General features: G+C 52.7%; 1 protein-coding gene across 1 annotated transcript in view; it reads right to left on the reverse strand.

Annotated features, from left to right (window-relative positions):
• SLC6A2 (solute carrier family 6 member 2) overlaps positions 1–5367 on the reverse strand; it is a 46832-nt gene extending 41465 nt beyond the window's left edge. Inside the window, exon 1 of the mRNA XM_081806582.1 lies at positions 5052–5367. Within this exon, the coding sequence (XP_081662708.1) occupies positions 5052–5325 (274 nt within the window). The 5' untranslated portion in view covers positions 5326–5367. The remainder of the gene's footprint in view (positions 1–5051) is intronic.
• Positions 5368–13324: the final 7957 nt, after the last annotated feature.

Here is a 13324-nt window from a genome sequence, read left to right on the forward strand (position 1 = left end):
GGTGAAACTCAGGGGAACTAATGTTGGGGTGCTCCTCATGTAACAATTCTTCCTCTGCTGTCAACTTTGCGGGGTCTGGCCTGATTTTTATTAATGAAGCTGAGACTTTCCCTAGAGCTCCTTGAAGGTTGAGGTTTTCCATCTCGGTCCTGGTCTCTTTAAAATGAACCAAAAAAAGGGTGTTCTGGATGCTCAGAACTACATTATGGAAGGAAATGCTACCCACAAAGAATAGTAGAACCTCATCTCCCTCATTCGGGATATGATACTTCCAATAACAGAATCCAAGATGACGTTACATTTTAGGATATCTACCCTAGACTATGAACTCCCTAAAGGGGGGGGGGGGGTTGCCTTTTGCTCATCTCTGTGTTCCTGGCATATGGTGGGCATGTTGGAAATGCTTTCTTGTGCAGTAAGTGGCTCCCAGCAGTGACTCACGTGGAGGATGTGGCTAATGAAAGTCCCAGGGCCTTCCTCCACTTGCACCGTGACCTAATCCTTACTTAGGCAGTTGGGTCTGGGATCAAAGGAAAGGGTGTAACCTTTATCCCCATGAAATCCCATCTTGCTGGAAACAGCTTCTTTAGATCTTTTTGGCCAGCTCAGAGCAATGAGCCACATCATGCTGATGACCCCAGATTCAAGACTCAGCTCTAGTCCCCGATGAGCACCAACTTGTTCCTGCAAACTCGTCAGTGGAGGGCCCCATGCACCTGAGCTGAACAATCCGTTTGGCAAGCTCAGGGTGTAGACGGCCTCCTACAGCCAGGCCGGATGTGAGAGCACTTGAGATTGCAAACCTCTGACCTCTGCAACAGCCACCACTTCACATCCAGCCTCCAGAAGCCCAGGTATTTTGGCCGAGAAGGTTCCCACCCTCATGGGCTATGGGCACCTGACACCCTCAGCATACTAGGGAAGGAGAAGAACCCTATCCGGGACCAGAACCACATCTCATGGGCCCCCGTGCAGGAATGTTAATCCCCATCTTCCAGGTGAGCAAAGAGCAATGGGAGGAGGTCAGACTCTCAGAACACAGAGCATAGCCCGGCTCTTGATTCTCGATTCCCCGGGCCGAGGTGTGTCTGCTGCCCAGCCTGACTCCCTTTCCTTAATTTCCTCCCAGAATCAATTCTGCTCCCGCCAAACTCAGGACCCCACTGTACTCCTGGGTCTAGCCTGCAATTAAAAATCCTCAAACAAGGGGCGCCTGGGTGGCTCAGTCGTTAAGCGTCTGCCTTCGGCTCAGGTCACGATCCCAGGGTCCTGGGATCGAGCCCCGCATCGGACTCCGTGCTCGGCAGGAAGCCTGCTTCTCCCTCTCCCACTCCCCCTGCTTGTGTTCCCTCTCTCACTGTGTCTCTCTCTCTGTCAAATAAATAAATAAAATCTTGAAAAAATAATCAAACAACTTTCTCCTTCTTTGCACAAGGAAACTGAGGCCCAGAGAGGAGGAGTCCAGGGCTCCATTTCCAGGAAGTGTCAGGCTCAGATTCAAACCCGGGTCTGTCTGAACCGGAGACCATGTGTCTAACACCACAGTACTCGTCTCAAACAGAAGCAGCCATTGCCAAGACCCCTCTCCTGGCAAGGAAGGCAGACGTGGAGACCCAGGCGATCTGCCCACGCCTCCCCGGCGACCAGCCCACGCCCAGCCCAAGACCACAGGTGCAGGGGAGATTCTAGCACCCTGAAAACAGCCCCCACGGCCTGGCACTGTCTCTCTGTTTGAGAAGGTTGTGGAATTTCCAAGTCTGGCTTTCCCCATCGGTAGCATCCCACACGTATGTGGCCCAGCAGCTGGCCTCCGGGAAGACGTTCAGACAGGCTGATCATTCCCAGGAATTTATTCAGAAAGTATCAGCCAGGGTCCTAAACTATTGGCACCTTTATCATTTCACAACATGCTCTGGTCTGCGCCAGCGTGCACAGCCAGACTTGGAGGTTACCACGTTCAAACTGGCACCCGAAGATCACCCGGGCTAGTAAATCACAGGCCGGCGGAGTCCTGGCTTGGGTGCGGCGCTGAGCCAGGTCATCGGAGAAGGATAACTCTTGGGGGTCCAGCTGTAGCGGGGAGCTCGGGCTGGGAGAGGAGCTGGGCCATGCCCAGAGAAACAGAGTTGGGATTCAAACTTGGGTCTTCGGGCTGCTTCCACAATCACAGGATACCCACCTGCCAACATGCTGGCCCATCTCAGGGGCTGACTCTAGAATTAGGGTTAAGAACTGATCTCCAAGGAGCCAGCCAGGAGGGCTCAGCAGAGATGAAGGTCCGAAGGGGCCAGCTGAGCTCCCCCAGAGGGCTGAGGGGTAGTTCAGAAAAGGAGCTGCCTTCGAATTCGGAGATGGAGGGTGAAGCTACCCTGGGTCAACCACAAGTGGAAATTCACTGGTACAACTTCCCTGCCCCTTAACCTGATATTCAAGGTCTCCAGGGCCGGGCCCCAACTTGCCTCTCCGCCCTTATCTCTGCTGGCTTGCGCTCCCGCCAAGCCCGCACTCCTCATCTTTGAGATGATATACCAAGTGCATTCTCGAACAACAAGAATGCCTCCTACCGTCTCAAGGCTTATCCATGCACCTCCCATCCTGAGGGGCTAAGCTCCCAGGACAGTACACCTCCCCATCTTTCCCAAGCAGCCCCTCCTCAGGCCTTTAGAGCACTTGTCACCTCTCCCAGCCATTTCCCACATCATCAAAATGTGATTAAGGAAGAGTAACAGTTACCTTTACTAGGGGCCAGAGTCCCTGTCTGGCTCTCCACGAGCCTTGTATCACATTATCCCATGCTCACCCTCTGAGGGGAAAACCATTCTTTCCATTTGACAGATGGAGACATCGAGGCAGGAGGGGCCGCCCAAAGTCCCGCTGGCAGAAGCTGGAAGCCGGGACTCCACGGCCAAGGCCGCTGACCTCTAGCCTGCCGGCCCCACCCCAGCAGAGCGAGCGCCCTCTCTTGGTCAGTTACTGCCGGGGGCTCCCGCTGTCTCTGGATAGGCGTTAGGGCTTGGATCATTCCATTCATTTACTCATTCAATAGAAGGCTGTTGGGTACCTTCTACCACATTCCTAGGATCTGGACCTCATTTTGAGCATTCGAAATAGAGGCAGGAAAAAGCCACCGTCTATTCTCTCGATGTGCCCCCGTCTGTTTGGGTGACCGATACACACAGAGATAAATGACCAAACAACTCAGGTGGGTGATATGCAGGGTTCTCGGACCAAGGAGAGGAAGCTTCCCGCCCAGTTTGCCTAAAAATCGGAACCTGTGACAAATCGGCTGTGTTTGTAACGCGCCCCCCACCCCCGCCAGCACCTGGTGTATCACTGTGCATGCAGCAGGTGCTCACAGTTGATGGCAATGGCCCTGGGAGCTCGAAGTGTCAGTGGGAGCTCTAGAATATCCATCTAGCCAATGTGTCCAGTTGGCCATCTGGGGTGCATTTAGTTTCGACCAACGCTTACAACAGTGGAAATGGCGTGTAATGGCGTGACGCTTTAGGTGACTAAAGCTCCTGGCAGGCAGACGTGGTGATGAATATATGTAGGGGGCCCCTGCAGAGCCTAGCACTGTGCCTCACACCGAGAGGAACCCGAGAACTATTGCTGATTCATGAGAGGGCCTCCTGCTGTCTAGGGACACGCAGTCTCGGACAGCCCCTTGAGGACATGCTGGATGGCGCATCTTAGGGTCTCGGTCTGTCTTTCATTCGTCATCTCCCCACCTGCTAAAAATACGTGGGATCTGCCTTTCCTCCCTCCCTGGGCCCAAAGGGCCAGAATTCTTAAGGCCAACCAGAGACTCTTGAGAGGCTGCAGCAGCCAACCAAGGGAGAGTGTCCCCTCTGGATAGTGCTTCCCATTTCTCAACCAGAGTGAGGGTCCAGAGCAAGCACTAAAACAAACAGCTGGGTCCCAGACCCTATGGGACCAGTCGCGAGCTTTCCCTTTACCGGGTTCCAAATCCTCACCCTGCCTGCCTCTGACCACCTGGAGTCATGAGCTAGAGCCACTGCCAGGCAGGATGACCCAGTGGATAGAAGTTTCCAGAATTGGGCCCCCCTTTGCCAACGTCTTCCTCCCTGCCATTTTCCCAGGCTCTCTGCAGGGCACCCCTGAACTCACTCCAGCAAGGGGCAGAAGACTGGGGTGGTTTGGGCACCCAGGAACAAAGGCTCTCAAGAAGGAGCTACGGTCTTAGGACCTTGTGCCCCGCCCCTAGGCCCCTTCTTCCAGGGCTCTGCCCTTTGAATGAGCCGAAGTTGGTCTCTAGACTCGCATCCCAGGCAGGTAGGTCATCTGTCACCTGGCTCGGGATAGAGGAGAGAGCCTGGCTGCTTCCACTGGAGTTTTCTCCAGGCCCCTCTCCCACTCTACCCTGCATTGTGGCCAGGAGCCCCGGAGGTAAAGGCTTCATCCCCATCAGCCGGGCCTCCTGCCTCCAGGATCAGGCCAGTTCTTGGTACCTAATGACGCATCCTAGCGCCTCCAGCAACACAACCACCATCCTGAGAGAGGAGTTCCCTCTGACACTAGCTTCTCTGTGTGTCTCTTTTCCAGAGTGTTTGTCCCCAAGAGTGTGGGGCCCCCCAAGTGCCTTCAGGGAGCCCACGTCTTCTCTCCCCTTTTGGCCCAGAGGTCCCTGCCCCAAGGCTCAGAGTGCTGGAGTTAGGGTCCCTGTGTGCCTGGTTGTCACATCTTGTGCACTTCTGGTGCCCCTTCCAGAGCTCTCCAGATCGGCACCTGTCTTCCTGCGAACCATCAAAAGATCAGTGTTTCTCACCCAACTTAGGGCCCCAGATTCTGTTCTTCCACCCATGCGCTTATCACTGTCCAGGGGCAAGCCTCCACTTCCCTTTTCCACCGGGGCCTCCACTTCTATTTCCATGAGCCCTGTCGAGACCCTTCCTGCGCTCCAGACTCGCTCGTGTGCTTCCTCCGCTCCTGCGCGCATCCCAGCTTCTCCATCCCAGCCCCTATCCCCGGCCGCTGCTGCGGACGGGTAGCCTCCCTCATCCACACCCCCAGCCCATCAGGGGGCTCACCACCACCGTTCTTGTAGCAGAGGTAGGGGAAGCGCCACACGTTGGCCAGGTCCACCGCGAAGCCTATCACCGACAGCAGGAAGTCGATCTTCTTGCCCCAGGTCTCCCGGGGCTGCTCGTCGTCGGCGCCGGACGCCAGGAGACACTGGACGCCGTTGCGCTCTTTCACCACCAACAGCTCGGCGGCTTTGCGCCCTTGCACAGGCTGCTCGGGCCCCTGGTCCGCCCCGCTGTTCTCGGGCTGCACCTGCGGCTTCATCCGCGCCAGAAGCATGGGTGCGGTTGGCGAGGGGAACGTCAGCGGGACTGGGAGCACGCCGAGGCTCTGCGCGGATGAAAGGAAAAGATGCGGTCATCAAGCCATCCCGCCCAGCTTGCGCCTCCCGAGACCTCCCGGGACCTCCCGGGAGCGCGGAGACACAGCGGCCAGCGCGCACTGGGCGGACGCGGGGTTCCCCCAAACCGGGGCGCGTCTGTTGGAAAAAATAATTGGAAACAGTGGTAGTGGCGGGCGGAACTGAGACGGAACCGAGAGGTGGAGACCGCTCCCGTCCGCCCCGTGGGTCCGGCCCGGGACCCCGCAGCGCTTCCCTCATTCGCCCGTTCCCTCTCGCCCCCAGATGGCGGGGCTGGGACACGCGGAGGCTGAGGTTTCCCAGGGGCGGGGACCCTGCCAGTGCCGTTTGCCGCCCCCTGCCCCCCAGCTCGGATCGGTGCCGCCTCGCAGCCCCAGGAGCCTCCCGGACACTCACCCTTCTGCACTTCAAACTCGCTGCCACTCTCGCTCTGCGCTCCCAGCCCGGGCCTCCCCGGCACACCTCGGCCAGGCGGCGCGCAGGGCGCACTCACGTGTCCGGCAGCGCCGCGATCCCGGGTGCCCGGCCTGGCCGCGGCGCGCTGTGGGGCGCGGGCCGGGGCTGGGCTCCGCCGCGTGGCGCTGGGGCACGGCCGGAGGAGCGCGGGAGGCGCGGGGCGGCCGGCGGGGCGCGGGCTGGCTGGTTCTGGCCGCGCCGGGCGGGGGCCGGCCTGGTAATGTAGCCTGCGCCCCAGGTAACGCGCCGATTGCATTAGGCCCGCGCCGGGCCCGCTCCGTCTGGAGCCTGTTAGCGCTAATGGGGACTGACAGCGCGGCCGGGGCTGGGCAGGGGCGGGGGCGCGGCGCGGGCTCGGGGGGCGACTCGGGGACCCGGGCGCCCGCTCACTTGCCAGCACGCACCGGCGCGCCAGACGCAGCTCCCGGGGGCACCGGGCTCTGACTTCCCACCACGGGAAGAGAGCGAGACGCCCAGAACTGGGGTCAGAGTCGCGTCTGAGAGGGGGCCGGGAAAAGACCAGGGAGCGCAAATGACCCGAGTCAGGATCGGCGCTGTCATCCGCCGCAGGCCACTTAAACTACCCTGCGGAGCTTCTCCATCAACAAAGCGGGAATGCTCTGCTCGGTGCCTGCCTAGGTTGGCAAACTTGCTGGCGGGCGTTGGCTGGCTCGGAGTTGAAAGGTCACACCCCAGCCCTGACCTCCTCTGTTACACAGAGGGTGTGACTCCTGTTCCATGAGGCTGAGAACGTTATTCATTTATCCATGCGTTCATGTACCTCTTCCTCATCTGTTCCTACATATGCCTGCTATGTGACAGCCACCGTTCTAGGCTCTTGGGAGACATTCCTGCCCAACTTAACTCAAAAATCCCTGACAGGGTGGACTTTACATTCCGTCGGGCGGGGGAGAAAAGAAGCATAATAAATAGACACATTGTACGGTGTGTGGGAAGGTGATACGTACAAAGGGAAAAGTGAGCCTGGTAAGGGGTTGAGGGGTGGTGAGGGGGAGGGGGGATGCAGTTTGGTCAGGGAATTTGAGAAGGCAACATTTAAACAAGTGAAGGAGGGAGCCATTTGGCCCTGGTATTCACGCATTCTTTCACTTGTTTGTCTGCTGGTTAATTTCTTCAGTCATTAAATGATCACCTGCTGTGTGCCTGAACAGTGCTGGCTCCTGGAGCCAGGGAGATCGTTTCTGCCATCAAACAGCTAACAGTCCAGTGTGTAAAGAGTCCATCACAACCTAATGTAGTCAGGATTGGTGTAACTATAGGGGTATGGGAATTGGTTGGAGCCGAATCAGCAAGTAAAGGGTGGGGGCGGAGAGGTGACAACCCCTAAGGGGGATGGGAAGGAATTTTGGCAAACCCAGGCATGCTGACCTTTCTGTTCTTTAAACAGTCCAAGCTCAAACGCACCCCAGGACTTTGATACTTGCTGGTTCCTCTGCCTGAGTTGTTCAGATCTTAGTTCAGTGGTCCCTTCCTGACCACTCAAATCTAAAATACACCCCCACTCTCTATCACCTCACCCTATTTTATTCCCTTCATTACATCAGTATACAAATATATTTGTTTATTATATGTCTCCTCTTGGGTAGCATATGAGCTCCCTGAGGGCAGGGACCTTGACTGTCCTATATACCTCTGTGTTCCTAACACCTGGAACATATTAAGGCATCAATTAGTATGGAAACTGAATGCATTCATGGTGGTGCATGGGGGTGTTGAGAACATTTTTGCTAGAGGGACCAGCATGACAAGTATCTTCTGTGAAGGGTGCAGAGAGGAAGGGAAAAATCAGTGGATGGTGAGTCTGCCCTGGCCTTCTGGGGGCTGATGAGGAGAGGCAGAGGAAGGTCAGGGGGCAGGACTGAGCCAGAGTTTCAGGAGAGCCTAGAGTCACAGGTTCCCATCCATCAGGGTTGTCAATTTCCTTTGACCCCTGGGCTATCTTGACAAGCCTGTGAGGAAACAGGAATGAAATCATCTTTCCATTTTTCAGGTCAGGGAACTGTGGCTCTGAGGATTCAAGGGACCTGCCTGAGGTCTCACAGGTTGGAAATGACAAAGTTGAAATGAGATCCAGGTCTCCCGGCTCGCAGTCCCTGTTGCCTCCCCCAATTGGTGGATGGAGATATTCAGAATCTCTCTAGGGATCATACTTCCCTCCTCTGCTTTTACCCCATGCCCCACCCAGCTGGTCCCGAGTCTCCCACCTCTGCACACCCCAGGAAGCCCCAGGCTTCCCCCACCCACTGCAGCATCCCCATCCCCTCACTGCAACAGCCTCTCAGCTGACCGCCTCACGTCCAGTATCTTTCCAGCCGCATGATGTTCACCAGCTGCCAGAGCTCTTTCTAAAAGTCGAGTCTGATCACCTCACTCTTCTGTCTCCCCCCAGAGACAACGCACCAATGTGATTTCATTAACCCTGGATTTAAGGTAATTTTATTTGCTTCTTTATACTTCTCGTTATCTGCCAACTTGTCTACAATGAGCATTAGATACTTATGCAATCAGAAAAAGATAACGCACAATTTCTTAAAATCCTCTGATCTTTTTGAGATATTATCTAAACACCTTTAGCAGTACAGACAAGATTCTGCCTGTCTATTCAATCACATCTCTTGCTATTCTAATTCTCTCCTCATTCTCCCTACAAACCCTTTATTTGATCCAAAAATATACTTTATTCTCTAGCAACATAGGAGATACTCAATTACTAGTGGTATCCTGGATATCTTGTGCCTTTTTACACCTCTGGATTTTTAACTATGCTGTCCCCATCTTCTTATCTACCCGGAGAACTCCTATTCATCCTTCAAAACCTCAGATGTCACCTCCACTGTAAAGCTCCCTGACAACCACCACCTCCCAACCACCTCCTTCTTTATACTGCCTTGTCTGTTTGTCTAGTACAGTTATCTGTGTGATTTCCTTACTAGGGACAAGGACAGTGCCCAATATATCCTGCCACATAGCTCGTGCTCTAGATATGTGTACAAAACAGAACTAGAAGAGATCTCAATCATTGGCTGGGTTTGGTGTCTTTGGTTGGGGTTGTTTATGTTGGATTCCTCCAGAAGCAGAATCTGAAACAAAGATTTGAATTCAAGTCGTTTATTGAGGAGTCAATTCCTGGAAGCACTTATATAGGAGTAGGGACGGGAGGCAAGAAAGGGAAAGGAACCACCAGAAGGGACGTGAAGGAGCAGTTACAGCTGTGGGCAGCTGGTGTTCAGCCCTGCTGGGGACCTCTGGGAGACTGCATAGAGCCTGCCTCTGTTGTCCCACTCCTGGGCAAGGAAGTTGGAGTATTTATCCATTAAGTCTGTGCCCGGGGTGCCAACTTGCCAGCATTTTCAGCCTGCCTGGCTGTGTGGGCTGAGCATGTTCCAGTTGCCAGGAAAAGGCTTCTAGCTGCATCCCAGGTACTGGCTGTAGGAAGCTGGGGGTGGGGTCTGCACCGGCAGGAACAGTGTGGGCGGGGCACCGGAAGTGTTTGCTACAGGGATGGAGGGAGGCATCCCCCCACTCCTGAACGCCAAGAGAGGGCCAATCAGCAAGCCCCGAGAGTTCCGCTTGGTGCTTTCAGAGACTTCTGGGGGACAGCAGTGGAAACACCAGGCTGGGGCTGGACTGAAGGGGAAGGCGTCTCTCTCCCTTTCTGGCCGGGACTCCCTGCCCCGCACTCCCAAGAGCCATGGGGCCATGTGGCTTCTCTCCATACCTTGCATTCTGCCCTTCCAGGTGGCCTGAGGGCAAGTGGGTGGGCAGACGGCGGGAGCATTATCGGAGCTAACTTGATCTCTGGGAAGGCGTCACTTCCACTTACCATGGCACTTGGTGACACAGGCCATGGGCACAAGGTGATGGCTGGTGCTGTCAGTCCAGCTCTGGACATCTCTAGGCTGACGCCAAGACCCTGACACACAAACGATACGCGCTGGAGGACATCTGGAGTCCAAAGGGCTGGGTACTGGAGGTGTCTTGAGGATATTACCAGAACCTGTGGAGAGGTTTGCCTGTAGATTTCTTCCCTCCCTCCCTCCCTCCCTCTCTCCTTCCTCTCTCCCTCCCTCCCTCCCTCTTTCTTTCTTCCTTTCTCTCTTTCTTCCTTTCTTTCTCTCTTTCTCCCTTTCTTTCTCTCTTTCTCCCTTTCTCTCTTTCTTTCTTTCTTTCTCTCTTTCTTTCTTTCTCCCTTTCTTTCTTTACCAGGGCATTAGACCTAAGTCCTTGTAGCTGACCTGCCCTGGGGTCATCAGTCACTGATAGAACTTTTGCATTTACATATTGCATTTACAGATAGCATAAAACCCCTCAGTAAAAGAGCCCCATAGGCTGAACACCCCCTGCAAAAGCCCCCTGGTCCTCGAGGCTTCCAGCTTACCCAGAGGTGGCTCAGGCCTTAGATTCTTCTCTGCCAAGCTCTTACCCCGACGGACCACAATCAGGCACTGGCATTAAAGAGCATCCAATCATCATTGACCTGCACATTCACATCCTCTGCCTGGGTCCAACTACAGACTGCACGTCTCTACGCGGGTGATAAAAGGCACCTGGAACTTACTGTGTCCAAAATCAAATTCTTAAGCTCCCCTTCCCAGCCTCCCCACAAACATGCTCCTCCTAGTTCTCCCTCATTCCGGATGATGGCATCTTCTTCCTTCTAGCTTCTCAAGCCAAAAAACCTTGGAGTTGGCCTTGACTCCTCTTTTTCATACTTCCACGTCCAATGCTACTGCAAACTCTGTGGGTTGGAGCCGCCTCACCTCTCCCCACCTCCACGGGGCCCGGCCTGCCACCATCTCTCACCTGGATTACTGCACAGCCTCCGAGGGGCCTCCCCCACTATCTCCTTGCTTCTGAAGGTTAAGCTCTACCCAGCGCCAGACCTTTGGGGGACAGACGAGTTCAGATCCTTTCCCTCTCTCTCATACTCCTGTCTCATTCAGCATAAAACAATGCATCCTTTTGTGGACTTGCCAATGCAAGCCCAGCCAAGCCCTGTGGCCCCCGGGGCAGGGGAATCAGGCAAGGACAGAGGAGCTGGGCTAGAATGGGAGGGGCAGGTGGTGTGGCAGAAATAGCCCTGGGCTGGGAGTCAGCACCCAGGGTCCTGACTCTTGCTCTGCTGGTTTCAGGCTTTGAGATCCTGGGCAAGTCCAATGGCAACATGGAGATGAACCCCAGGAAGAAGAAGGCAGGTCAGGAGAGGAGCTGGGGAGGTAGAAAGGGAAGGAGGGGTACAAGGCAAAGGCATTCAGCCTCTTGGGAGGAAAGGGGGCCCTCCACTGCAGGAGCACCTTAATACATCCTTTGGCCTTAAAGTGGTCACATGAGTTATGGTGACAGGGCACTCGCACTTAGTTTGCATCTGTCTCAGGGGCAGAGGGGACTTGTGATCAACTGACCAGGATAAGCCATAGGAGGCTTATCTGTCCCTCCTCCGTAGGAGGAGGACTCTGCCCCTCTGGGGAATATCAGAGCAGGGGGGACCCCCCAGAAACCTTTATGCCCAGGTGCCCTCTGTTAGAAGACCAGGCACTCCTTAGATAATCTGATGAAACATGGATTCTCCCAGAAATATGCACATACACACAGCATTTTTAATTTAGTGTGAAATTTATCATACTTAAGAAAAAGTATATAAAACAGGTAAGACCAGTTTCCAGTTTAAATAATATTAATGACATGAACGTATAAGAACCCACATTGTGGGGTAAGAACTAGAGAATTTCCTGTGCCCTACCAGACCTTGCATCCTCCTCCCTCAACATACCCCTTCACCACTCTCCCTGACTCCATGGTAACCACCAGCCTGTGTTCAGCAACTAATCATTTCTTTGTCTTCCTTTACCACCTACCAATATTTCCCTAACAATACATGATTGTCCTTCTTTGAAATTTATATAAAAGGAATCACACTACAGATATTTTTGTGACTTCTTTGGCTGAATATGTTTTTGGGAATCACCCATGACGGTGGAGTTCACTCATTTTCATGGCTGCATATATTCATTCTATTTTATGAATAATAACTAATTCATGTATTCATCCAACTGTTGAATGGCATTTGGATTATTTCCAGTTATTTTATATTTGAACAACGCTGCCTTTAAAATTTTGTACAGACAACTCCCTTGGACGTAGGCAAGAGTTCTTAGAGTTTCTATACTTTGCAAATTGCTGGTTTGTAGGGTATGTGTTTGTTTAGCTTTATGCAGGAATGTCAAACTATTTTCTAAGATGGTCATATCAATTAAAACTCTCCTCAGCAGAGTTATTTCTTCACTTCCAATTTCTTCACATCTTCCCTAACCCTTGGAGTTATTTAAACTTTTAATTTTTGCCACTCTTTTGGATGTGACTTTAACATGCATTTTCCTGACTTCTAAAGATGTGGAGCATCTTTTCATATGCGTACTGGCCAGTTGTGTTTCTTTTTCTCCTGTAAAATGATAGTGTGTTGTTTGTGTAATTTTTGTTTGTATAATTTTCTATTGGCTTGTGTTTCCTTTCTTTTTTTTTTTAGATTTTATATTTATTGGGGGGGGAGAGAGAAGGAGCAGAGAGGAGGGGAAGAAGGAGAGGGAGAAGCAGACTCCCCCCACTGAGCAGGCAGCCAGATGGATGCGGGGCTGGATCCCAGGACCCTGGGATCATGACCTGAGCCGAAGGCAGACCCTTTACCGACTGAGCCACCCAGGCGCCCCTTGTTTGTCTTTTCTTATTGATGCACAGAAGGTGTTAATATTCTGGGCACGAATATTTGTCAGTTATATTGCAAACATCTTTACTTGGTCGTATTATGTCTTTTCTCTCTATATGGTGATTGTGATAAATAAAGGTTATTAATTTTCATGTAATTTAATGTAATCTTACTTTAACTTTTCTTTTGGCTTATGTATTTATGCTTTGTTTAAGAAATCCTTCCTTACCTGTTATTTTCCTAAATTACAATTTAAAATTTGACAGTTTTTCCCTTCAATGTTTTAACTAACGTTGCTTTCTAGGTACCAACTTTCAGTTATTAGATGAGTAAGTTCTGGGGATCCAAAGTACAGAATGGTGACTATAGTTAACAACAGTGTATTACATGTTTGAAATTTGCTAAGGGAGTAGATCTAACTTGTTCTCACCACTCACGCAGAAAAAGGTAACTCTATGTGAGGCGATGGATATGTTAATTAACCTAATTATGGTAACCATATCGCGATGTATATGTGTATCAAATGAACACATTATACACTTTAAATATATACAACTTTGTCTATTATACCTCAACAAAGCTGGGGGAACAAACAGCATTACTTTAAAATGTGTTTTTCTATCTGATAGGGCAAGATTCTCCAGCTCTTTTTCTTCAGGAGTGTCTTGGTGGGGCACCTGGGTGGCTTAGTTGGTTAAGCCTCTGCCTTGGGCTAGGTCATGATCCCAAGGTCCTGGGAT

Source organism: Leptonychotes weddellii, chromosome 16 (genome assembly GCF_054177405.1).
Source record: "Leptonychotes weddellii isolate Sample4059 chromosome 16, ASM5417740v2, whole genome shotgun sequence".
Taxonomy (NCBI): domain Eukaryota; kingdom Metazoa; phylum Chordata; class Mammalia; order Carnivora; family Phocidae; genus Leptonychotes; species Leptonychotes weddellii.